The sequence below is a fragment of the Gadus chalcogrammus genome, chromosome 17 (genome assembly GCF_026213295.1).
Source record: "Gadus chalcogrammus isolate NIFS_2021 chromosome 17, NIFS_Gcha_1.0, whole genome shotgun sequence".
In the NCBI taxonomy this organism is placed as follows: domain Eukaryota; kingdom Metazoa; phylum Chordata; class Actinopteri; order Gadiformes; family Gadidae; genus Gadus; species Gadus chalcogrammus.
Genome location: NC_079428.1, coordinates 5,887,851 through 5,913,865, shown reverse-complemented (window position 1 = coordinate 5,913,865; position 26,015 = coordinate 5,887,851). Strand labels below are relative to the sequence as shown.

The 26,015-nt window shown below is 47.8% G+C and overlaps 3 protein-coding genes across 8 annotated transcripts in view; all 3 read left to right on the top strand.

Moving 5' to 3' along the window:
- Nucleotides 1-2,405, top strand: part of eml3 (EMAP like 3) — a 31,176-nt gene extending 28,771 nt beyond the window's left edge. The window contains exons 22-23 of one of the 3 annotated variants that reach the window (XM_056575379.1): nt 1-62; nt 677-2,405. The exon at nt 1-62 is cut by the window's left edge and continues 69 nt beyond it. In XM_056575379.1, coding sequence (XP_056431354.1) covers nt 1-62; nt 677-898 — 284 coding nt within the window. In that variant the 3' untranslated portion in view covers nt 899-2,405. The remainder of the gene's footprint in view (nt 63-676) is intronic. The other 2 variants (XM_056575378.1, XM_056575380.1) reach the window with 2 other exon arrangements.
- A 561-nt stretch (nt 2,406-2,966) lies between these two features.
- mta2 (metastasis associated 1 family, member 2) lies at nt 2,967-20,830 on the top strand. 4 transcript variants are annotated; one of them, XM_056575755.1, is made up of 18 exons: nt 2,967-3,382; nt 7,322-7,389; nt 8,981-9,074; nt 13,989-14,106; nt 14,303-14,366; nt 14,726-14,843; nt 15,633-15,735; nt 16,264-16,363; nt 17,048-17,236; nt 17,537-17,611; nt 17,704-17,762; nt 18,127-18,230; nt 18,629-18,768; nt 19,100-19,331; nt 19,505-19,594; nt 19,679-19,797; nt 20,205-20,380; nt 20,618-20,830. In XM_056575755.1, the coding sequence occupies exons 1-18, from the start codon at nt 3,355-3,357 to the stop codon at nt 20,778-20,780; spliced, it is 2,040 nt and encodes a 679-aa protein (XP_056431730.1). In that variant the 5' UTR covers nt 2,967-3,354; the 3' UTR covers nt 20,781-20,830. The 4 variants fall into 4 exon arrangements, with proteins under 4 accessions (XP_056431730.1, XP_056431729.1, XP_056431728.1 ...); XM_056575754.1 differs by having other exon boundaries at nt 20,202-20,380; XM_056575753.1 differs by having other exon boundaries at nt 19,679-19,818.
- A 2,758-nt stretch (nt 20,831-23,588) lies between these two features.
- cth1 (cysteine three histidine 1) lies at nt 23,589-25,743 on the top strand. The gene is made up of 2 exons (XM_056575813.1): nt 23,589-23,825; nt 24,197-25,743. The coding sequence occupies exons 1-2, from the start codon at nt 23,817-23,819 to the stop codon at nt 25,244-25,246; spliced, it is 1,059 nt and encodes a 352-aa protein (XP_056431788.1). The 5' UTR covers nt 23,589-23,816; the 3' UTR covers nt 25,247-25,743.
- Nucleotides 25,744-26,015: the final 272 nt, after the last annotated feature.

The following is a 26,015-nucleotide window of genomic DNA, read 5'->3' as shown; positions in this document are numbered from 1 at the left end:
TGGCCGTGGCCGACGACTTCTGCAAGGTCCACCTCTTCCAGTACCCCTGTCCAAAGCCTAAGGTCAGACTCTCATCACAACTCCATGGTGGATACTGCAGTGATACTCGGTGATATGGTTGTACCTCATGATGTCCAAGAGGGGCTGTAATATGTAACCGATCGTTAGAACAATCAGAAGCGTTCGATCTCTTGATGAAATGTTTACACGTTGTTTTACAGAGTATCAAAATCCTAGACCTTACTTCATTTCATCATATAACATCAATATTCCATACATATAAATCAAAGGTCTCTATTTTTGTGATCGTGGACAAGTCCTGGACTCATAAAACTCACATCCGGTTTAAGATCACAGGGATTTCAAAGCTGAATTCGAGTCACGTGTCCATCATTAAACAGACACACATCAAAGTCAGATCAACTCAGATTCGACTTTATATTCATGGTGCAGAGTACAGGGACAATGAAATGTATTTGGAGGTATAAAAACAAGTGCAAAAGAGCAACTCAAGCACAGTTTGAATATGAATTGTGATATCAAAGTGTGTGTGTGTGTGTGAGTGCGTTGGGGACGTGCCTGCACGCTCTCCATTGTGTCGTGTATAAATAAACGACCTAAATGCCAGCGCTCTTCTTCTGTTTATTTATTGATCGTTGTGTTTTCGTTCCTCCAGGCCCCGAGCCTGATGTACGACGGCCACGGGAGTCACGTGACCAACGTGTGCTTCACGCACAGCGACGACCACCTGCTCTCCATGGGGGGCAAGGACACCTGCATCCTCCAGTGGAAGGTGATCGGATGTGGGGGAGGGGGAGGAGGAGGAGGAGGAGGAGGGGGAGCCGGCAGCCGCGAGAGACTGGCCTCCACCAGCTCCCCAGAACCGACCACTAGCTGAAGGGAAGGGAATCCCTTCGGCCATGGACTGCTTAGAGCAGCCTTGTTTCACGGGCCTCGTTTTGGTGGACTCTCCTGAGGTCATAAATGCTTCGGCCACCAGAGGGCGACGTAGGTCTTGCCTCGGTCTTTTTTCTTCATCGCTGACGTCCCCAACGAAAACGATCAAACGCTCAGAAGAGACAAAGCATTGCCACATTGGAACATTTCATTGGGAATGTTGCCAATAAGAAAAGCATAATCACGCCATACTCTATCGATTCCCAACATCTTACTGTGCTTGTGGGGTTGGACATTTAATAACTGGACACCATGGCATCACAATAGGAATGTGCACAATCTACTCATGCTCCCCCAATAGCCCAGGCCACACTTGGCAACCATCTTATGTCGTTTTAAATTAAAGTCCATAAAGATGTGGAACAGAAAAACTGTTTACCAGGGCTGCCAGTGATATTCTATTACGTATAACAATGCAGATGTTGTACTTCAATATATAATGAGACATGGCTATGCTATTACTGTTGCTGGCCTACATTGAGATGCCGATTAGATCATTGTATGCGGTATTTACGGTATTACAACTGTCATACAATGTTATCTTTACAGTAAACTCCTGACCACCTACAGCCACTAAATATAAATTTAGTATTGAGTGTGTTTTTTTTAGAATGGATTTCCTGAAACAGATGACGTTCTTAATGTTTACTGTGTGAGTGAGTGATTGTGTGTGTGTGTGTGTGTGTGTGTGTGCATGCATGCGCATGTGAACATAGAGAGAACCAGAATGCAAAATAGAACGGTTTGCGGAAGGAGAAGTTAGATGTTCCACTTAACCGTGCCTATCGTGTAGTGCGTCATCGTTTTTTTTCTGTCTAATAGATTGAGAACATTACTTGAGGGTTGACCGAAGTAAAGCTGTACAGTAGAAGATCCAATACGTTGCGTTATGCAACATGTTTTACATGCCAAAGAAGAAGGAAAGGGCTGAAAAGGAGGGATAGAGAAATACTGAGATGAGAAATAAACTGTAATGGATGTAAAGAATTCCAGTGAAGCATATTGTGTATAATCATGTTCACACTGCCATATGACTTGTGAAGACCGCTTCCATTACAAATACCATCAAATAACATTCCATTGTGTGTTTTTGTTTCTATTTGCACGCTTTTTCTGTTTACTAGGAACCAGCAATCAAAAAATAGTGATGGCATATTTGGATCTTAAATGTGGGTACCTCTGAATTCATTATTATATAACAATAACGGCTTATTGTTTGTGTGTCTATTACTGTGATGCAAATATGTAAGTTGAATATGGGATATCAATACATTTAATGATTACATTTCTGTATTTCTTTCATTAAAAGACGATGGAGACTTCGTTTACTTGTGTTTGAATTATTTGCTCATTTTGAGTAGACTTTGTGCTGCATTGGGGGCCATACGCCGCTAGAGGGCAGCTCTAGTTCAAGTTTCATCCGGTTCGAGGGGTTATCGTTGATGCGAAGCATAATCCGAAACCAGTATATCCTCTGCCTCACACTCACGCTTATGAAAGCAGAGTAAGTGCAAAAATGCCAATACGGTAGTCATTACTATAAACTAACCAGCGCGTTATGACGTTTTGCTCGACACACAAACGCGCAAAGTCTACAATTATGTTTACATGCGCGTCCGTGTGTCGGCAACGTCCCCTCTGCGTCGCGCTGCTTTTTGAATCGTACATTCTGTTATTTCAGCAACAACGTCGGCCCATACATATTTAAAGAATCATTCCCATTCATACCACTGCCCGAGTTCTTCCTCAAAAACACAAGCATTATAAATCCACATTGTGCATATTCGCGCCGCCGTCTTCCTCGTTCATCGTCGCCGCGTGCACGTCATCCAGTCAACTATTTAAACTTCGAACATACGCGCGCGCGTGCGTGTGCGTCGAATATTATTTTATTTTTACTGTATGTATTATTTTGGCGCGTGTCGGAGATTGCCGATTCTATATTCCGAAGATGACGTTTACAAGCAAGGCGGGTGGGGGGGAGGGGGGCAGTGTGCGAGCGTACGCGAGTGTGTGAACTGAGCGGAGGTGAAGAAGAGGAGGATGAAGCTGGGAGCGGAGGATGGGAGGAAGAGTGGAGTAAGAGACAGGCTAGCTATCAAGGGCTGTGTGTGCATGCCTGCAAGTGTGAATGCGTGAGTGGGTGAGGAAGACGAGGGAGAGAGAGGAAGGTCGCCGAAGGACCGAAACAAAGACGCAATTTTGGACCCTGGGAAAGATTGTAACGGAAACTTTAAACTTTTTACCCGCCAGAGCTCGGCTGTTGTGCACGGAGCCGGCTTTGTTTCGCGGCGGGGGTGTCTACAGTAAATGAAGGGATAAAATAGCTCCAGATCGACATTTTTCCACGCAAGTGGGGAAACCCCCGGGACGGCGTTTGATAAGGGTTACTAGAGAATGGCGGCCAACATGTACCGAGTGGGAGGTAAATATTGTTAAAGTTATATTTTAAGGAATCCCCCAAAGTAATTGTTCGTTGAGAAGGGATCGGGCAGAAGGGGGCTAGCGTGCTACTGGGTTAGCTGATTGTGTGTTTAGCTGCTAACGAACGCTAGCTAGTCCCTGTAAAGCTAATGCTGGCCGGTTAGCTTATCTAATGTGGGGCGCTAATTTTTGTAGCTAACGTCAGGCGACCTCGCCATTAGATTTGGTTAGCAATACGTGCTAACTAGCTCACTTTTGTTAGCTTTGGAGCGGACTATTTCGTGTTGGGGACATCTAGTTTGTTGTCTAACGGCGGGTTAAAGTACTGTACAGGTTGTTGGATACTCTGAACTGTTTGTAAGAAGCCCTTCGCCTTTTGGTGGAGTATTGCTGGTCTTGATATAAGTATAGTGGCTTTGAATGTGGAGGCACATATTGGTACATTTCGGGAAAGTACTTTGCAAAGTTATGACTCCTTACTAACGCTCTTGTCGTAAGTTGCCCTGTGCCGGTTATATTTCCTCAAGTCCTCTCATCCATAACTTGTAAAAACCATGCCATGGCTCAACTTTAGAGTCGTCAGATACCACACAAGCAACACAGTTAACCGCCAATATACAAACAACAAAATACGAATGGGAGCTGTGTGCCTTTTCACAAATAAAGGAAAGCTTCTCAAACACGATTTAGATATCAAGAAAAAAATGTATAATATGTAAAATAACTACAATAATATGCATGTGGTAATTAAGTATTTACAATCAACCCAAAAGTAGTCATTACGTGGACGTTCATGTGTTCATCTTATGCCCATTTACTACGTGCACATTTTGCATGGATAGCCCTGTTTTGAATTGTGCCGGGCGCGAATATTTGTTTCGATACGATCAACATTGTATATAGTACTACCTTAATAGAATCCCCATTGGGGTACTTCTTGATGTATTTCTTTAGGAATACACCGCACACTAGGGTGCATACTTGGTATTCTTAACGTCACTTACACTATATAGTAAAGTTATAGGCCGGTGCGGTCATTTCAGCACTTATCATGACACTAATTTCAGCTCCACTTATTTTTTATATTTTTCCATTAAATCGGTGTAAACTGATGCCATATCCCTCATTACAACTCTCACTAGCCATGGCCAAAAGCTGTCGCCCGGTACCTGGGCTCGACTTGGCCTTCCTAGCATGTACTGCCCCACGTCAGCACCCCATAAGCTCTCTGAGTACCACACTCGCGCCACCAAGGCATAATTACAAGCGTGTCTCCAGCACAATTTGCATACTTCCTTGGGGAACGTTGTCACTACAATGTTACAAAGAAGTCATAATATGTTTCTCCTATTGTTTCATTGCTTCTTCTGGAATTGGAAGTGCGTCTTGCTGTAGTGATTTGACCATGAAAGAAATGCCAACCCTATTTTAAATTTTTGCCGTAAGACGTATGTTTACAGATATCTATTCGTTAATCTTGCTCATGCCAATAGGTGTAATACAAATTATATTGCATATTCCAGTGCCTTTTGTAATTGTTTTACACCTAGTATATACTTATACATAAAATGTGTGCAGGTGACACAGTACCTACAACACTGAAGTGATTGACCAACCTGACAAAACTTTAACGCAAGTATTCTGGCTATGATGAAACAAAAACGACCTTAGAAACATAGCCGGAACTGTAGACTTCAAGCAATTGCAGGCTTTTTTTTTTTTTTTTAAAGGTCATGTGTTACTTTCTGTCATCTACTTCCCCATCAGACACTATTGAGTTCTTAGCATGTCCCAAAGTCAATATTGGAGCAGTCTTGCCCTCTGTGTATGTTGTCTGGGGGGAAAAACTCTACTATTCTGTTGTCTGCTAAATATAGCCTGTTTTGAAAACTGGTTAAGTGTGCAATGTAACACAACCATTACAACTCTAGCTAACCAAGTGGTATAGTCAAATAACGATAAAAATATGACCATTTAATTGTTTGAATTGGAATATAAGCTTCGCTATGAAATTGCTGTATACTAACATTTGTCGTAAACCAGAATTATTTCAATGATGCCTACAGATGTGCTTTTGGTCTCGTTACCGAGGGGCCCCTTAATGACATGTATGCAACATGTCTCACTGATCAATAGTCAGGATAAGGGGGATCGATGCAGTGGCTTCCTATTTAAATAACGCCTGAAATATTGGTAAGGATTTACGTGGGAGATTCTTATCTTGCGTTTTGACTAGTGGTAGACCCACAGAAGGATGCTGCATTAAGGAGTGCGATCATTATCTCACCAGAGATTAGTCAAAGGGTTTCCGTGTGTGTGTGTGCTTTCCTACGTATGCATATATCCCTCTTCAGTCACCCTCAAGCACCTAGCACATTGCGCCACTCTCGCCGCGTACGTCCACAGTGAACACTCTTCACTCGATTAGCCCTCTCGCGGGATCCCTTTTTGCAAGATATTTATATTGTACTTGACCCTTATGCGCCCCTTTTCCCCCCTCCCTTAGAAGTAATTGTATACATGATCTTTGGTAAAAACCCTTCAACCTTTACCCTGATGGTATCTGATGGCTTCTGCGGACAAATGTAGTGAATTGTGCGACGGCGTCTCTTCATAGGTTGCGGGCACTATATGATCACCAACAAAGAAGCAGGCTGTCTTTTCTCTCCGGATCATTGATCTATTGGGCTCCCCTATAGCCCTCTGCCTCTCACTGATCCTTCTGGTCTGCAGCGGCTTTCGCCCTGCCCGTGATGCCACTCAATTCTCTTAATTTGTCCCATTGAGCATCCACACCACAAACATGGCTCACCAGACGAAATCGGAAAACAAAAAAGGGCATTGACCGGACGAGTATGGCTTGCCCTGAATGGGATTTTCTTCTTTCATCCCTGACGATATGGACGTATCAATATTTTGTGTCCATATGTTATATAATGGCACAGAAGTGACATGGAGACATGCGAGGAAGTGCTTCTTCTTTTTTCTTTTTTTTTATCCTAATGTGTATGATTATGAGCTCAATTGATATATATCTGAAGAATGCATGCAGCGTGACAGTCCATCCCGTTTAAGACGACATAATATGTCTATCAAGCATGCGCAGCCGTGTGTGGGAACCAGGTCAATGGTTGATTGAGCTGATCCATGATAGGCCCCTCGTACACACTTCTTTTGGGATCAGATCATGACATAAAGGGGTACGGCATTAACAAGTGTCTGGAAGAGAATTGCAGAGAATAGAGCCAGCTGCTGACATTTGTTATAGAGATGTGTCAAATTAGTCTATGGCTCAAGTATAGTCATTTCCCTTTGACACTTGGAACAGACTTATGGGCCCGTTTGTTGAAACAAACGGTACAACTTTAGTCCCTGGCTTTGGGCCTAGTCATCATCACACAGTGGGCTGTGATGGGCCTTCACTCGTGCAGAAATGATTTTGTTCTGATTCTGATAGTGGTGAAAATAAGACCTCACCTATGCTTTATCACCTAACTTCACCAGTATTGTGCATTACAAGGAGCAGACTATTATTTTTCGATTTTCCATATGACTCTTGTTGCACTGGTGATGGCTCACTCTTGGCTTGTGGCTTATGCAGGACCTTTAATGTGACCTGAATTGTGGTTATCGTCATTTTAACCTGTCCCCATTGTCCGTTAAGTGCTCCCAATGGGAGTGTAGACATCTTCCTCTTGTTCAATCGAGGGTCTGATTCACATCCTGGAGGTTACTCTTTTCTACCATAGTACCACCTTTCTATAATTTCCCTCCCTTCTGTCAAGTATTTTTTTCAGCAGGCTACCTGCTGATGCGTACTGTGGCCTGTATGCGGCCTGTAATCTCTTGACAAAATGACAAAAAGGCTGCTCCTCTGTTCAGCGTTTATGATTTATGATGATTAGGATTTTGTGTACTTATCCCGCCCTCTCTCTTTCAGATTACGTGTACTTCGAGAATTCGTCCAGCAACCCCTACCTGATTCGCAGAATAGAAGAGCTCAACAAGGTCAGTTTTTTTTTTTTGTTCTGGGGTCGGGTACTTGTTGTCTAAATATTTATTCAGTGTCAATTGAATTGTGAAGCATTCAATCTGTTGTGAATCGCTGTGCGCCACCTAAAAGAACACATTTCACATTTTTGTCACAGGGTTAAATTCCTCTGAAGATCTGTTTTTAAAACGTTCCGCATGGAAACCAAAAGCACCACAATTACAGATCAACAAATGCTGCTTTGCCGCACCACTGCAAAAGTCTCCCATATACTTCTCAAAAAATAAATAAAACATGCGCTCCACCAGTGTCAAGGTCACTCGTCATTTGCATCGAGAGTGTGGGTGGTAAACGTCGTATTTAGCTCCAAGACATTCTACACGAGGCCACTCTGTCTGAAACGCACAGCGACTCTGCTCTCCCAAAGCGTGCTCCTTATCGAGCATGTCTCTATACCCCCCCCAAAGAGCCCCCTTTTACTCGGCCGCCAGTCTGAGCTGCAATCCTACCGCCACGACCAGCGAGCCCACGGTTGGCCAGGCGTGGCAGGTGAGACGCGGCGGCGACGGCAGTAGGTACAAGACGCTGGTACGGGGAGCTCCTTATATAACTCGGCAGTAACGCTGGTGCGTGACACAAGCCGGCCGCCCCAGTCAGTGGGATTAAGCTTGGTTTATGTAACACTTAGATTGAAGGGGGGCTGTGGTGAGGACTTCATCTTCCCAAGTACTGATGGATGCTCAGCACGCTGAATGCGTGATGTAATAGAGTGAACAGCAGGGACACAACGTCAACCAAACAGAAAAACGCATCTATTCCGATACTAATGAGGCCCTGGCCAACGCAATCGATTTTTTTAGTAGAAAGAATTTGAGTTGTTGGTTTGTTGGCCTTTAAAATCTTTAAGGCCCAAAGCACACAAATGGTGAGTTTTGCTTCACATTTGCAGCGTGACCATAACAATTTATTTAATTCCGTTTTTAACATTGTAACAACGTTGTAAACCCTGTGTCACTGTGCCTGTATATATGAATGTATTGAGGTTTATGTATATATTATGGCCGTAAATAATGTATGTGTTCTAGTTTGATTACACAGCTCATTATTTAAGTATTCATGTGCTGCGAATGCACTATGAAATAATTGGGCCAGATCTGCCAATATGCTTAAGAACGGACGGTTTTGTGAATGTAATTTTATACATGACGTCATTTTTACATCGACTTTTCTTACAGCATTATAAATAAAGTACAATAATCTTCTCACGAAAATATTGTCTGTATGCTGTATGAACCTGCGGTAATACGATTCAACAGGATCATGAAATTAACTGCTGGAAAACTGCTGCAGAGCTGTGAGACAACAGACCATGTGATGCCTTTTAACCAATCACAGTGGATAAGCCACACATTTAAGGCCTGCCTACTGGCTTGGTGACGATCAATACTTTGCAGACCACCATAGCATATAAATATATAAACCAAACAAATTAATTAAATTAATGAATTAATTCAACTGAATAAATCTAAAAAAAAAACATATTTTGAAAATGTCTAAGTGTGCTAGAACCAAATGCTGACCACAATACGTCTTTCTCTACCTCCTCAGACGGCCAATGGAAACGTGGAGGCCAAGGTGGTGTGTCTCTTCAGGCGGAGAGACATCTCGGGGAACCTCAACACACTGGCCGACAGCAACGCAAGTGAGTAGCGCTTGCCTCACTCCTTCATTGAATTCGTTATCTCTCTTTGATTCTTATCTGAGTTTGAAGGGGACCAACCATGTTGCTGAGATTTGCATTTATTACATTTTATGGTCTTAAAAAGCAACCGGCAAACCTGAAATGACAACAGAAAAGCCTGCCTTTGTAGCGCTCCGCAGCCAGCCTTGAGGCCGGTACTCTGGTCCATTTCAGGGTCCCAAATCTTCATTTAACCGAAGCTAGAGTAGAGGCGCCGGCCACGGTGTGAGCTAAACTCTCTGGGCAACACACAGCTTGCGTAGACAAACTGTATCCTGCATGTGAAGGACAGTGCGTATCACTCGGGGACACAGCACTTGAAGATAAACAGGATTTTCTAGTGACATGTGCAAACTTGAATAACGATTTTTTAAATTATTCATTCATACCTTATTTGACCAGTGGTGCCAAAAGGATTGATCATCGTTTGGTTCCCATACCTAATATGCAAGTTTGACCCTGTAAGATTTTGAGCAAAAGTTTGCAGAGTTGTGTTAAGGTTACGATGGTACAGTGTGGATTCATAAAGAGGTCCAGGCCAAGTCTTTCAAAAGGCCGTGGCAAACTGGTTTTCAGCCGTTGTAAACAATGGCCTTTACAACACTTCTTGTTTACCCTTCCTCACAACTAGGGCTGGCCTGTAACTATATTGTTTAAAAATGTGGATATATTGTTAAGTTTTCCGAACAAATATATATTATTATTTTCATAAAACCAAATGCCTGCCTTACAAACCGATATTCGAAGTTCGGGGCCCAGTGCTAGCCTCGACCATGAGAATGGTTTGACCCATCCTCCCCTCTGCTACTGTTAGGTATCAAACTATAGCATAACAAACAGGTTTCTCAAACCTCAGTCAGAGGTCCGGGCCCTGGCCGTCCAACACAAGAACCTCATGGGGGAGACGTGACTCCGGCCATGATGCATGGAGAAGGCACACATCTCGGACTGCTCTCATAATGCAAATCGACACTGGGAATAGCTGTCAACTTATAGCAGAGTACCATGTCCTGGTAATACTGACTAATTTGTAATAATAGTAATACAATGGCCACTGGGAATAAATCATGGCAAGCGTTTTCATACTGCTGCCAGAGCGAGGTAGAGCTCATTGTAGCACAGGGATATGATGTAGTTCACAGCTTAGCAAATCTAACTGAAGCAGACCCATATGAGACACAGACTTGCAGACATCCTCCTGGACAGGCTTGAAGAGGAACTTTCTTGCTCCGTTATTATTAATTTAGGAGGGTATTGCTTCATACACAAAAACTGAGGTCTGAGACTCGGTTTCAGTTAAAATAAAGTTGAATTTACGCTCCATTCGTCAGACTCTGAACGAGGCCGTTCCCAGTGTTTCAAACCACAAGTTTCTTTTGTGCTGTATCTAGAAGTACTCTTTTATTAGAAAATAGTGAGACGTTTCCACGTTAAAGCTTTTGCTGCTACAAGCACTTGTTCAGGGAAGGCTATTGTTGGCTATATTTTGACCGTATTTAAAGCGTTATGGCTAAGGAGATGTACTGAGAATATATGTAGATCGGCATTCAATAGGCTCTATAATGTTGGCTCAATTAGTTTATATGAGATGCAGGGGGAATAATTGGCCGCATCTCATAATGAATTGTACACATTGATCCGCTGTATAAATCTGCAAACGAGTAAACAACAAGGATTACGCCGTTGTGGCCAAAAGATGGAGACGGGAACGAGCAGAAGAACCGTGTGCCTGCCACACGCGACTGCGAAATAAAACGGTTGCATCCAATAAGATGTCTTTCTGTGCATAGGCCCTAATCTATTAGGCCAATACTGCTAAGCCGCATAGTGGCCGCTAATGGCCCCGACCACCGTTAGGCCTGATCGGATTCCCTCATCCGCTTCTCCGCCACCGCCGACGCTAACAGCCCCCCCACCCCCACCCCCTTCCTCACCCCCCTCCCTTCCTCACCCCTCCTCTTCCTCCCCTGCTGCTGCAACGCTCCAGACAAAGACACACGCTCAGTGACACACACACACACACACACACACACACACCCAACACCTCAAAATGGATGCGTTAATACCGCCTTCAGCGTTGCAGCTTCTTTGTACATCGAGGCCCCAACCTCTTCGCCGTACTATCGACAGGGTTTTCCTCGTGCACCAACGTAAACGCGACCATGTTTTGGCCGGTGTCTCACACATGCACACACATCCACATGCGCACACACGCTTTTTGCATGCAAACATTTATGCAAATGTGCAGTTGATGAAATTGTCAAGTTATTTTTGGGGGTCCTTTTTTATCTACTTTGCCATTCAAAGTCACGTTTGAATGAGGCTATGGGGGGGAACATGTAAAATACTCTGCACCAGGAAGGCATCCTTGTTATCACCTGGTTTCCCTAAGCCCTCTGGATGCATCGGGTTATTTCTGAGGATACATTGAGCTCAGTGTTGCACCATTTTAATGTCTGATGAAAGGACACCTGGGGAGCTTGAATTTAATCTCTGGCTGAGAGTATTTCCCAGCCCAGCACACGCCTCGCCCGCTACTGCTCTCTGCATTTGGGGCCTCCTTACAGACACATCTGTGGTTTGTAGGCACAGCAGGGACCCCCACGAGTGGAGGGCTACCGGGATGCTCTGTAGACCGACCCACTGCTGATTTCACACCAACGGACCGCTGTGAAGCGGTGTGTTTCGTCACCACTTCTGCACCGTGTATGACTGGACATTTTCGGTGCTTTGCTCCCGCACTCTCTTGCTCCTGCCATTCAGCATCTAAAGCCGGGGCTCCTTAGTCTCTCTGCCCTCCCTCGCTACATTGCTCTCTCTCCCTCCCGTCCCCTCCCTCTCTCTCTCTCTCTCTCCCGTCCCCTCTCTCTCTCTCTCCCGTCCCCTCTCTCGTCGTCATCAGTCCGTGTCCTGTGGTTGCTCGTCCTCTTCCAAGCGCCCGATGGCCCATAGGTCAAGGTCGTCCTCTCTAACTCTCTATCTGTCTCTGTCTCTCTCCGTCTCTTGCTGAACCTTCAGACTGTCTGTCTCTCTCGGTGTCTCTGTCTCTCTCGGTCTCTTGCTCCACCCTCAGACTGTCTCTCTGTCTCTGTCTCTCTCGGTCTCTTGCTCCACCCTCAGACTGTCTTTCTATGTCTCTCTCGGTCTCTTGCTCCACCCTCAGACTGTCTCTCTGTCTCTCTTGGTCTCTTGCTCCACCCTCAGACTGTCTGTCTCTCTCTGTGTCTCTGTCTCTCTCGGTCTCTTGCTCCACCCTCAGACTGTCTGTCTCTCTCTCTCGGTCTCTTGCTCCACCCTCAGACTGTGTCTCTCTGTGTCTCTCTCTCTCTCTGTCTCTTGCTCCACCCTCAGCCTGTCTGTCTCTCTCTCTCGGTCTCTTGCTCCACCCTCAGACTGTCTGTCTCTCTCTCTCTGTCTCTTGCTCCACCCTCAGACTGTGTCTCTCTCTGTGTCTCTCTCTCTCTCTGTCTCTTGCTCCACCCTCAGCCTGTCTGTCTCTCTCTCTCGGTCTCTTGCTCCACCCTCAGACTGTCTGTCTCTCTCTCTCTGTCTCTTGCTCCACCCTCAGACTGTCTGTCTCTCTCTCTCTCGGTCTCTTGCTCCGCCCTCAGACTGTGGTACGGTTGTTTTTCTAACCAAAGGTTTCCCTGATGCCACAGGGCCTTGGAACAACAGAGGTTAACTCTAACTTGCATCTTTGTCAGGGGGAAGAAAGTGTCTGTGTTTCGGGGATTGGTTTGGGGTCTGTGTGTGTAGGGGGTGGTTGCGTTGGGGGGAGGGGGGGGGCTGGGTGGTGGGTGCATGTATGCATGTATTTGTGTTGGACTGAACGTAGGAGGCTAGGAGAGAGCGAGAATGCCTGCCTGATATGTTTGCCTTAACTGACTTCCCCCCCCCCTCCTCCATGTGCATGTGTGTGTGTCCTTTGTGTGTGCTTTCTTTTTAATGTGAACGCTACGTAGGAGTGTGGGTGTGTGCGTGGCTCTTTTTAATGTGTGTGTGCGTGTGTGTGAGTGAGTGAACGAAGAGGGTAGTAGATACATGATTGGGGGATGGGCGCCTCAGGTTTGGTATACAGGGTTTCCTACTTTGTCTGGCAGGGACTCGCCGGACAAGGGGAGGGAGGGGTGAGGGGGGGAGGGAGGGAGAGGGGTGGCAGGAGGGGTTAACAGAAAGGGGTGTGGCCTAAGGTCCCGGCCTTCTCTTTTGGTGACAGGGTTTCCTGTGGCTGAGTGCAGGGGCGGAGTCCACGCAGATGGAGCGAGATAGTTCCCCTCCCACCACACGCGCACACACCCCACCTCACGCGCACCCCCCCCAACCCCCCACCCCCCACCCGCTTGTAAATTACTCACTTGCCTCAAATTAGGAATGCGCAATCTAGTGGCTGAACGCACACACAGCCAGATTAATTTGCAGTGGCTTTTTTAATCTCCAGCTATGTACTCCTTCATGCCTGGGAATGCCTTCCGTTCTGTGGTTTACGAGAGCAACAATGATAAACCCACCGGCTCCACTTAATCCACTCAGAGGACGACGATCATAGTACTCGGTGGTCCTCCGGAAAAAATATCATTCGCTAGTCATTTCAAGGCTGTGATTTGAAGTTTGTGTGAATTTATTTTATGCAAAAAAAAATATATATAATAAAAAAAAAAAAATATGTTTGGATTTCTCACTGATATCATTACCACAGGCTCCGGTGTTTCAATCCCGATGAGCTCATGTTGATATTAAACTTGATTCCACGCAGTTTGATCTATAGCTCCCCGATCCACCAAATGGATCTGAAACGTGCGTCTGCAGGGATAATCCCCTTTGTCTCCAAATGGCTCCCCAGCCTTCTCCTCATGGCGGCCTGTTGTTGTCTTTCAGGAGACTTTGAGGAGGAGTCCAAACAGCCCTCCGTCTCGGAACAACAGAAGCACCAGCTCAAGCACAGGGAACTCTTCCTCTCCCGACAGTTTGAATCCCTGCCTGCCACCCACATACGGTAAACCAACCTTTACGACTAACACATTTTAGTCGAGGCTTGATGCATTGCCACCAAAATGTCAAGTCATCCTATGTACATTTTCTATGCATTATATTTAAATATATATACATTTATTTATTATTTTCTCTTATGGGCATGTTAGTGAGTGCCAGTAAGAGTCTACTCAACCTGGGAAATGTCCTGTCTCTTTCAGGGGCAAATGTAACGTCACCCTCCTGAATGAAACAGACGTCCTGGCCGGCTACCTGGAGAAAGAGGTGGGTCTGCCGACCGGGGGGGGGGGGGGGGGCAGTGGGGCGAGGGGACAAACCCGCTTTGCCGCATTCCTGCTGTTTTGTTTACATCTCAGGATTATTTTAGTGTTATTGATAGACGAATATAAAGATGTATGTAAATTCAGAATATTTGTGTTCAATGCGTTCTTTTACTCATCTATTTTTCTATTTGTATGACGATGTTTCTAGTGAAGCACTTTGAGTCTGCCTTCTGTATGAAATCTTCTATATAAATAATGTTGTCTTGCCTTATTTTCTTGTGGCAACGTTTCTTCCATTCGTTACAGCCTAGTAAAATCAAGTGTCTCCACTCTTAACTGTGCCATTCCCCCCCCCCACAGGACTGTTTCTTCTACTCCTTGGTGTTCGACCCGGTCCAGAAGACCCTCCTCGCGGACCAGGGGGAGATCCGGGTGGGCTCCAAGTTCCAGGCCGAGATCCCCGACAAGCTAGCAGAAAGTAAGCCCCGCCCCCTAGCAACAGACGCCCACCTCACAGTCACGCTCGGCTCGCACAAGCAAACGCGTCCATAAAAGATGCAATTATATCGTTAGCATTAATTAAAAAAATGTTCAAAGGTTGCATCACTACATATTTGAAGGCAGTACCATACAACGGTATTCTTATTTCATTTTAGAGATTTCTCCATAAATTCAGAAAATAAGATAGACCCCACAGATTCTCTGTGGACTCTGTGCTGCCCCCTACAGGCAAGGGGGAGTGGCAAATAATAGAAACAGATCAACAGCTGAGAAACTATTCATACAAAACCCACGGAAGGAGCCGTTGACTCAGTGCACCATAACCCCTAGTCCCGTGGTGGCGCCGTGTGTGGATCACGATCAGAGCTGTGTGTTTTCCCTCCGCAATCCGCCGGCCTCAGTCCCATCTGGTCCGGCAACCCTTTGAGACCACGGATACTGAGTCACCAGCACCACGGTCGCATGTTGTTGATGTTGGTGGCTCTGTGCCCTGCCCTTCCCTCTCTCCCCCCCCCTCATCGCCACGTTCTTCATCGTTGACGTTCGTCAAGCGGGTGTCAAACAGCCTGGAACCCGGGTCTCTGATCGGGGCTGTGCCTTAATGGTACGAGCTCTACCGGGTGTTTGATACTCTTCAGAGTATTTCACATCACTCTGTCCTTTCTTAGAGTGCATCACTCCCCCGAGCCTCACCCAGTACCTGTATAGTTCTGTTCCGTGATGCGTCACACTAACGCCTCCCCCTCCCCCCCCCCCCCACACACAGTTGAACTGGACACTCGTATCCAGGACAAGCTCGAGACCAAGGTGTGGGACCCGGACAACCAGCTGAAGGACCCCCAGATCGACCAGTTCCTGGTGGTGGCGAGGTGAGCCATCTGTCGCCCCCCCCCCCCCCCCCCCCCCCCCCCTGCTTTCACATGGCGGCCCTCGCGCCGTGGGTTGTCATGGTGACCGGCGCCTCCGTGACGGGGCGGGCCTGGGTTGTGTTTTATGGGGCCAGGACGTGGGGTTGTTACGCACGTATTTTTATTCCGGGGTAAACGGGTGTTTAATGGTCACTTTCACTTCAAGTCGTTTGAAGTGTAAGATTCATCCTGGCTAGGGAGTGGGGTTTGGATGCCACAAGTCTCACTTTGGAGGGAGTCCACGTCACGTTGGCAGCGATTCAGCACTCTGTTGGCAGCACCGGAGCAAGCTCTCCCTCTTGTGGCCCTTTGAGGGAACATCACCGCAACGCTTAATAAAACGATATTCATAATATTATAATGTCAAACCGTTTTACCCGTTACATATTTTTTTTTAGCATTTGCATTACATTTAGTATTTTAAGGATTGCATGGCTGAGTGTACGGAGATGTGGTGATGCTAATCGTGTGTGTGTGCGTGTGTTGCAGAGCCGTGGGGACGTTTGCGCGCGCCCTGGACTGCAGCAGCTCCATCCGCCAGCCCAGCCTCCATATGAGCGCTGCCGCAGCCTCCAGAGACATCACCTTGGTGAGTAGAACAACTGACCCTCCCCCCCCCCCTGACCTTCACAGGCGGCGGCACAGCGGGGGGCGAGGGGGTCACCGCAAACAAGGGACACAGGCAGCGCTCGACTTAAAGGTCCCATATCATGCCACCAGTTGTGAGTGTGTTTAGCCGTTACAAGCAGTTTTGAAAATCGGACTCTTCTGACATCACAAGTGGGCGGGTCCACCTAGATCTGTGCTGGATAGATCAGTCTACCAGCCCACCCAGTGGACTGTAGCAAACGTTGCTCATCTATCCGTCACACATCTAGGTGGACACGCCCACCTTTGATGTCAGAAGAGGCAGGTTTTCAAAACTGCTTGTAATGGCTAATCACACTCACACCTGGTGGTATAACATGGGACCTTTAACAAAATACCATGACCTGTGAAATCAAAATGGGACCCATGGGTTTTATTCGACTGCTTTCATCGCCCTGAATAAGGTTGCTTAATCAGTCGCTGTACTTTAAAATTACATTTTTGTTTCATAGAAAGTTGCCAAATAATGATACTTGAATGTGCCGCAATGGCTGTTTTTTTTTTTTTTTTTAACAAAACCAGCCCATTAACGTCACCAGAAACCCGCCTGCAGCCCAAGCCAAACACGAACCAGGACACCCCGGCTCCAGACCTCTAACCCAACTCTGTCCGGTTCCCCCCGCAGTTCCACGCCATGGACACGCTGCAGAAGAACGAGTACGACCTGGCCAGGTCCATGTCCACCCTGGTGCCCCAGGGGGGGCCCGTGCTCTGCCGGGACGAGATGGAGGAGTGGAGTGCCTCGGAGGCCATGCTGTTCGAGGAGGCGCTGGAGAAGTACGGCAAGGACTTCAACGACATCCGCCAGGACTTTGTGAGTCCCGCCTCTCCCAGCCGTGTGTGTGTGTGTGTGTGTGTGTGTGTGTGTGTGTGTGTGTGTGTTCGATGGAAATAAACCTTATTCTTCTCTCAGCTGTGTAGTGATTGCAGCCTCGCAGTGTATTCTTTGGTTCTTGTGTAGAGCGTCAATAACGTCACTATTTTTGGACATAATCTCACTGGTCGTTATAAATCAAAGGATCTCTGCTTTAGGACACATTGCTTTCCACCTGTGTGGAGCGTAGTCCTTCATCCCAGTGGTTAAAACGGGACGTTGGTATGTTTTGCCTTGCAGCTGCCCTGGAAGTCTCTGGCCAGCGTGGTCCAGTTCTACTACATGTGGAAGACCACCGACCGCTACATCCAACAGGTGAGGCCCCGCACTCGTTAAGAGCGCGCTTTGGATAATCGAACACGATGATTAAACACTGAGCTTACCGTGATCCTCCTCTCCTCCCCCAGAAACGGCTCAAGGCAGCGGAGGCAGACAGCAAGTTAAAGCAGGTGTACATCCCCACCTAGTGAGTACGCACCTGAACTGCAGCTGATGAAAGTACACACACACACACACACACACACACACACACACACACACACACACACACACACACACACACACACACACACACACACACACACACACACACACACACACACACACACACACACACACACACACACACACACACACACACACACACACACACACACACACACACAGGACAGTGGACCGCACCACCTCTGGCGTACGCGGGGCCTGTAGCGTTCCCAGGATTAGCTCTGGCTAGGCTGCAACAATCGTGACCACATCAAGGGGACATGGTCATGTGGTTGGACTTTTCGGACGCGTCTGATCGAATGAAACCCATCCTTTGTGTCTTCCAGCACGAAACCAAACCCCAACCAGATCATGGCCCCTGGTAGCAAGCCCGGCATGAACGGAGCTCCAGCCGGCTTCCAGAAAGGCCTGAGCTGCGAGAGCTGCCACAGTAAGTGTTCCTCAGCGAGAGCTGTCATTGGATGGGCGTTGGTGAACCCGTGCTAAAGCTGACGCTAACCAAATATGTGATGCTGTCTACAAAACAAGAAAATTGGATGACAATGATTATTCTCCTCTGGATGCATGAAATGTAGAATATAAAATGTAATCAAGCCAAGTTAAGAAAAAGTCTGCCCTGAAAAGCTTCAGATTTCTGATACCTGTAAAAATACTGCTACAGCTTTAAAAATGAAAATCAAAACAGTTTATGGGAGTGGTGACAATTTTGCCATGTTTTTTAAAATGTTTAACACTTTAAGATTTCTGTGGTTAAATATTTGAATGTTGTACGAAGAATACCACCAACGGTTGAGTCACGTTCTCTCCCTCTCTGTGCCCCCCCCCCAGCGGCCCAGTCCCCTCAGTGGTACGCCTGGGGACCCCCCAACATGCAGTGCAGGCTGTGCGCCTCCTGCTGGATCTACTGGAAGAAATACGGAGGCCTGAAGACCCCCACACAGCTAGAGGGCGCCGCTAGAGCTGGCTCTGTACGTTTGGCTCCGCCCCATTCACCCGTTCATTCATTGAGTATCCCCCCCTAAGGGAGGTGGCAGTGGGGTGGTACTGCACTTGAAGTCCAATACAACCTGCTTATTTTACATGAGCTATGTGGTTAGGGGGGTTTTGTTTTTTTATGATGTTGGGATCGTTTAGGGAGCTGGGATTTGTTGGAATATCTCCTCAGGGAGTAATATATTATAATATTGTACTACTCAATCTTATAATTTCTTTAATGAATATTGAGATCACCTTTCTCCTCCCGTGCGCCCTCCTCCCTCCCTCCCTCCTTCCCTCCCGGCGTTGTGTCGTGTGCTGCAGGAGTCGGGAGGCCCGCGCGGTCACATGACTCGCCAGGAGGCCCAGGGCCTGTCGCCGTTCACGCGCAACGAGGGGCGCGCCAAGCTGCTGGCCAAGAACCGCCAGACCTTCATCCTGCAGACCACCAAGCTGACGCGCATAGCCCGCCGGGTCTGCATGGACATCCTGCAGCCGCGAAGGGCTGCCCGCCGCCCCTACGCCTCCATCAACGCCAACGCCGTCAAGGCCGAGTGTAAGGGGGGGGGGGGGGGGGGAGTGTGGGTCTGGGGGAGGTTGGCTCTGGGGGAGTGTGAGGGTCTGGGTGTTTGTGTGTGTGTCTGGACAAACAAAGTGCACTTGACTCCTAAAGCTTGAACATTGCCGACATGGGAATCTGACCATGTGTTCTTGCATCCCGTCCTCCAGGTATAATCCGGCTGCCTAAAGCCACCAAGAACCCCCAGAAGAACAGGGTGATCCCCCGGCAGTCACTGGCCACCATAGTGAAGGATCTAGGTGAGCCTGGATGCTCCGTCTCCATTCGCCCAGGTTTGAGACGTCGTGCTCTGGTCCTAAAGCAAGTCCTCTCCCTCTCCGCAGCCATCACGGCCCCCCTGAAGCTGAAGGCCCCCCGCGGCCTCCCGCCGCCCATCAACCGCAACCAGACCAGCCAGCCCCGTGGGGGCCCCGGCCTGCTGGGCAAGAGGCCCTTCGACAACGTCAGTATCTCGCAGATAACGGCACGACACCTTTCCCCTTCCTCTCTGCTCGCCACGCGCACCACGACATCGCGACCGCTCTTGTATTGTGTTGTAGAGCGATATAACCTTTTGGGTCGTTTTTTTACTCGTATTTTAATAACAGGGTATCTCTTTTCTTAATTGTACTGCGGTACTGCACTCCAGAGAGCGGTACTGCTCGGTACTGCTCTCCAGAGAGCGGTACTGCTCGGTACTGCTCTCCAGAGAGCGGTACCGCAGTACCCATCTGGGATTAAGCAAGCCCCGTCTCATCGTTGAATCAGTCTCCATTGAACTAGACGATGGTTAGCGCAGTAACGGCGGTGGATGTTCCCCAGGCCGGCCCGGGTTCTGAGTGGGGTGTTCTGCGCTGTGTTCTCCAGCAGGCCGGAGGTGGTGGCGCCGGCGGCGGCGGCGGCGGTGGCGGCGTGCCGTTCCCCACCAACGGGAGGCCCTTCACGTCTGGCCTGAGGACCACCTCCCAGTCGGTCATCAAGCGGCAGAAGGTGAACCAGGGCGACGCGCCCAACCCCGTGGTGTTCGTGGCCACCAAGGACACCAGGTGAGCGCCCTCCGCCTCGCCTCCGTCTATACACAAACAGAGAGCACCTTTTTAAAATGGCGTCGGCGGGATCCGATGCGACCGAGTCGTCAGTGCACACAACCCCACGCCGTTAGTGTCTGACCTTATTGTGCTAATCGCCATTAAGTGTGGGCGGAGCCGGTCAACGCCGTTCAACACGCATGCAAAGCACCGCGCTGGAAGGAACAGCGTCTAACGCCTTCATTCCCTGTCCAGGGCCCTGAGGAAACACCTGACCCAGTCGGAGATGCGGCGGGCAGCCCGGAAGCCCCACCTGCCGGTCCGCATCAAGCTGCCCCCCCCTCCGCCGCCGCCCCGCGCCCCGCCCATGCCCCTCCTCCCCTCCAGCACCAGCGAGCCCATCATCCTGGAGGACTGAGGCGCTGGGCGTTGCCCAGGAGCCAAGAAGGATTTCCCACCGGGATTGGGATTGGGGAGGGGTGGGTGGGTGGGGTGGGGGGGGAAGGGGTGGGTCTTAACACTCGGGCGAATCACGTACAGGGCAGCGCCGCTCGCATCGTACCAGTAGTGGTCCGATTCTTTCTCTCTCTTTTGCTCCAATTTTTTTTTTGTCTCTTCTTTGATCGTCAAATGCTTCCCAGAGAGCGCACACACACACACACACACATACATCCACACACTCACGCATACTGACATACTCGCACACACGCTACTTCGGAGACTGTACGTTTTATTCGTACCAAACAAAATGGTAAACACGCGTGTAGAAAATCTGTGGCCAACATGTCCTACCACCACTCTTTGGGTCGAACAGTTTCCTCTCTCACGTCAGTCTCTTTTTTTTTAAAGGATATTTTTAAATGTGTAATTTAAAATCAAGATGCGCCTCATCCTGGAACTGCGGTGATCAAGCACACGTTATTTTCCCCCGCCCCCCCTGCCCCCCCCGTCCCCTCCCCAGGTCTATCTCTGTAAATACTAGCGACACTTCGCAGGCTGACACCTTTTTGGGGGCGTGACGCCTGGATGAAGGATACGAGGGGAGGGGGGGGGGGGGGGGGGGAGAACTCGAAGCATGTTTCTCCACAAAGCAACCGGGTTTTATTTTTTTTATTTGTAAAACTGGATTTCCACCTCTCCCCCGCTGACACGGAAAACGGAGGAAAAATTCTGAAGGGTTTTGCCAAGTCTGAAGCAGGCACGCGCACACACGCGTGTGTGTGTGGGGGGGGGGGGGGTGTTGCCGCGTGCGATCGCTCCCCGATGGTGTGTCTTTGTCTTGGATTTTAATGGCCTGCCTGTGCCTGGCCCCGCCCCACCGAACTCCAGATCCCGGCCCACACCACGTGTCTGGCGTCATGCCTGATAAGGAACAGCAGGAGCTGGGACAGATCAAGATGGGACTGATCAAGAACGCCATGCTTGCATGTAAAGACCCCCCCCTCCCCCGAGTGTGGAGTGGGCCACCACAGACATTCAACATCCCTCAACAACAACAACCACCCCCTGTTGGTGTCCCTGTGATGTCGGTCGTGCTCTTGTTTGCTTGTTTGTCAACTTGTTGTTGCAATCCAGCAAAATTTCTGTCTATGTCCCACTCGATTGTTAGATTTGCCACGCTTTTTTTCTCTTTTTTTTTGTTTTCTACAGCCGTTTTTAAACCCTTTTAGGTCACATTTGTGGGCTTACGTCAGAGATGGTTTGAAGGGGTTTTTGTTCCTTGGCACCGATGGTGTAAAATGACGTACTAATCACATGATGCAGTAGAACATTTGAATGGGTGAGACAGACGAGAGGAACGGAGAGGTGAGCATTATTATGGCTATGTGACTGATATTTAAAATGAACGTTTGGCTTTTCGGGTTTGTTTTGTGTGGATGATGTCCGCCCAGAGTCTAAATTGTGTTCTTAAAGAAAAAGAAAAAAAAAAAGTTGTAAACCTCACTTCAAAGGCGACCCCCTGTTGGTTCTCCTGTCGATGTCCAGCTCTATGGTGACTTCCATCCATACACACAAAAAGTTGACTTTACAGTCTTGTGCTAAACTACAGCATCATGTTACTGATTTTTTTTTTTTTTTTTTAGAAGGATATGATAATAAAGCAGCAATATATAAGATTAGGTTCACAAGTCATGCTTTTAAACTGTGAGTATGGTGATGTGAAAGGTACAACTCGGTGTGAGTTGATTTGGCCGTTTTTTTGTACCCCTCCCCTCCTCCCCTTTCTCTTAAGTTAAGGGGGTGAGTACATGGAAGTGTTAATTGGATAATTATAATTCCTGTGTAGTTCTAAAACTGTGAATTATCACAGCAGGAAAAGGGCTACATGATGGATTTATAAGCAAGTTTGGTCCCAATGTGGGCTTTTCTAATGTTTCTTAAGAAAATACATTAGTAAATTCGTTGCAAATATTAATCCGAAAGAAGACATAATGGAAATTCCAGTGTTTTTTTTATTTTAAATATAAATTCTAAAGTGATTCCTGCTCCATTAATTATTATGGAGGGGTCCTGAAATGATGTATATGTGAAACAAGCTTCTCATTCATAGGGTGGGTTTGGAATGGGGTTGGGGCGTGATTTGATCCATGGACAGAATTCAAAGGGAGAGGGGGTAGAATTTTCTAAGATGGCGAGAGAAACATGCTACAATTGAAAAATATTTCTTAAGTGTTTTTTATTCCGATGTCTGTATCCCTTAATGTATCTTGATAAGAAAAGAAATAAAGTTTTTTTTTTCTTCGTGGTCGCACATATGTACTTCATCAGTTATTTATTCATCAGTCCGATTAACTCAACGTTGGTTCTGTATTCTATGTTCATTTGTTTTGTCAACACCCAATAAGACTAAATTTCACTTTTATCACAAGCTCAAGTAATTATACAGTTCCTATTCAGATCACTTTGGCCCGATGATTGATAGACAGCTGTTAATTAGAGAGTTGTTAAAACGTCTTTTCAACCGAGGTGTGAATTAACACTGGTGTAACAGTGTTGACCAATGAGCGTCAGTCTCAGGATTGTTTATTGGGCATTTGATCCTTTGGCCTGTGGCCCTGTAATCATCCGGGCCTAATTTGATAAGGGCGCTGCATTCTATCAACGATTGTGTGCGAATTCCAAGGAGTGGCGTCGTCCGTGCGTTGACGTGATTGGTTGATTGAACTGTCCCTGTGACGTGGTACGCAGGCACAGCTGATTCCTAATTTCAAAGCACGCGGGAGGGAGTCTTGGCTCAAGATAATAGACGACCAAGGGGTCAGTAGTTTGTGTGCAACTTCATAGCAAGACGTAGGATTGTGAGGCTCGTGCCACTGTGATTCACTAGTTTCTTTAACAGAAATTCCTACCTTCCTTTTGTTTTTCTTAATTTATTGTAAAGGCTTTGTTTGGACTAACATCCCACTACACGTCGACTTTGTGAGCTAGTATTTCTTCTGGACTTGTTGCAACTATGTTTGAGGTGAGTGTCCTTGCCTTTGTTGCCTACGCATTATTTATTACACGGTATTTAATTTCTATTTTGCATGCAACTATTTAATGTGGCTGTTCTAAATTGGTCAGACTGTAAACGACGGAATCCCACTCATTGCACCCGTCCTGCTCTAGTCAAACATTTCTTAAGTTTTGCTGTCATCTTGAATACTCTGCGCTTTTGCAGAGCCCAGTGTCAAAGCTTAATGCATATAGGAGTTCAACTCCAGTGTTTTCATATATATAGACCCCTCTCTATGTGCTTTCAATAACGCACTAACAAACTAAAGTGCTTCTCATATGTAATCTGGTTGCCTTTTTAAAAGTTTATTTTCTAAAATGTTTGCACTTCTCCAACAGACGAGCAGCGATGACCTCTTCCTGCCCCCCTACCACGAAGAGATGGTGGACAACCTGCTCTCCAACGAATCCTCCGACGACTGCGGCTCCTCCCTGGCCGATGCCCTGCTCCCGCTGGTTGAGTCCTCGGCCTCCCCCCTCACCCCCTGGCTCTGCTCCACCCGCTACAAGACCGAGCTGTGCACCAGCTACGCCGCCTCGGGCCTCTGCAATTACGCCGAACGCTGCCAGTTCGCGCACGGCCTCCAAGAGCTCCACGTGCCCTATCGTCACCCCAAGTACAAGACCGAGCTGTGCCGTAGCTTCCACACCACGGGCTACTGCTACTACGGAACCCGCTGCCTTTTCGTCCATGGGGCCACCGAGCAGCGGCCCGCCTGCCGTCCCCGCCGCAAGAACGTCCCCTGTCGCACCTTCCGCTCCTACGGCGTGTGTCCCTTCGGCACCCGCTGCAACTTCCTGCACGTCGACGAACTAGGAGATGGTGTTGATGGTGTAGCGGAGGAGTCGCCTGTCAGTTGCGGGCGCGGCAGCAGCTGCGGTAGTAGCGTCAGTGGGATCGAGGAGAAAAGTCCCGCCGATTTCCTCACACCTACCTTCCAGGCGCAAACCAAGGAGTGGAAGCCGCGCGGTGCGCTCTGCCGCACCTTCAGCTCGTTCGGCTTCTGCCTGTACGGCACGCGCTGCCGCTTCCAGCACGGCCTCCCCAGCAAGCTCAAGGGCTCTGACTCCACCCTGAGCCCCGCGGGCTTCCAGGCCGCCATCGGCAGTCGGGCCTTTTCCCAGAGCTACACAGACATGCTGCTGTCCCCCTTCTCCCCCTTCTCCTCATCCCCGGCCTCCTCCAACTCGTCCCCGCCGCCCTCCTCAACATGCACCCCCTCAGTGACCACCCCGCCGGTCGAGACCGCGGCCCACAACGCCTTCACCTTCTCCAGCCAGCACCTCAACGAGCTGCTGCTGCCGCTGGCCCTCCACCTTCAGCAGCTGGAGAGCAGCCAGGCCCTGGCCACCAGCGCGCAGAAGATCTGGGACAACAGAGCACTTTGAAGTCCCCTGGCGTGTGGGACAACGCTGCCATCGGAGCCTCCTAGCTGTGGAGGAACTAGTTTGATTATATGAGTGTTTTTAAAATGTTATGCTTTAGAGACTTGTCGTAATTTAAATTTTTATTGGGTGGGTATTTAAACTGGACGGTGTTTTTGACGGGCACATGGCGCCCCGTTCGTGCGTTTGACTGCGGGATAGTTGGTCCTTAAAATCGAGGAGAATGGTAAATAATCGGATGGCTACAAATATTTGTATGGGTGAAGTTGCTGCAGCCTATTTTTGGATGCACTGAGCCTTGTAATTAACTTTTTAATTGTTGTACATACTTATAATTATGGTCGGGTTAGTTTAATATCTGACTCGATATCATTAATAAACAGAAGTTTTAATCCAATGGTTTGGTTTTAATCCTCGTACATCTTCAATCTTGTATTTTAGGAAGGAGTACCATTTGCAATTATAGATAAACACTTAATTGCTTTGCAAATTAAAAAATCCTTGCATACCAAAACAATTCCAACATGTAGCTTTATGGATACTAATGGTAAAAGTAAACCAAAGGCTGCTCGAGCATCCACGGGTAGAACTTTAGCTCCGCCCCCAAGTCTACTGATACGGGGAAACGCGGTATTTGCTCTTAACTTTCAATGGAATAAAAACATTGGTATTGCATTATAATAAATATAGGTGGGGTTAATCAGTTTTAATTTTCCAATATTCAAATAGTATTTTGTATATTCCATTCTTCAGCGCATAACTACTTCCGGGC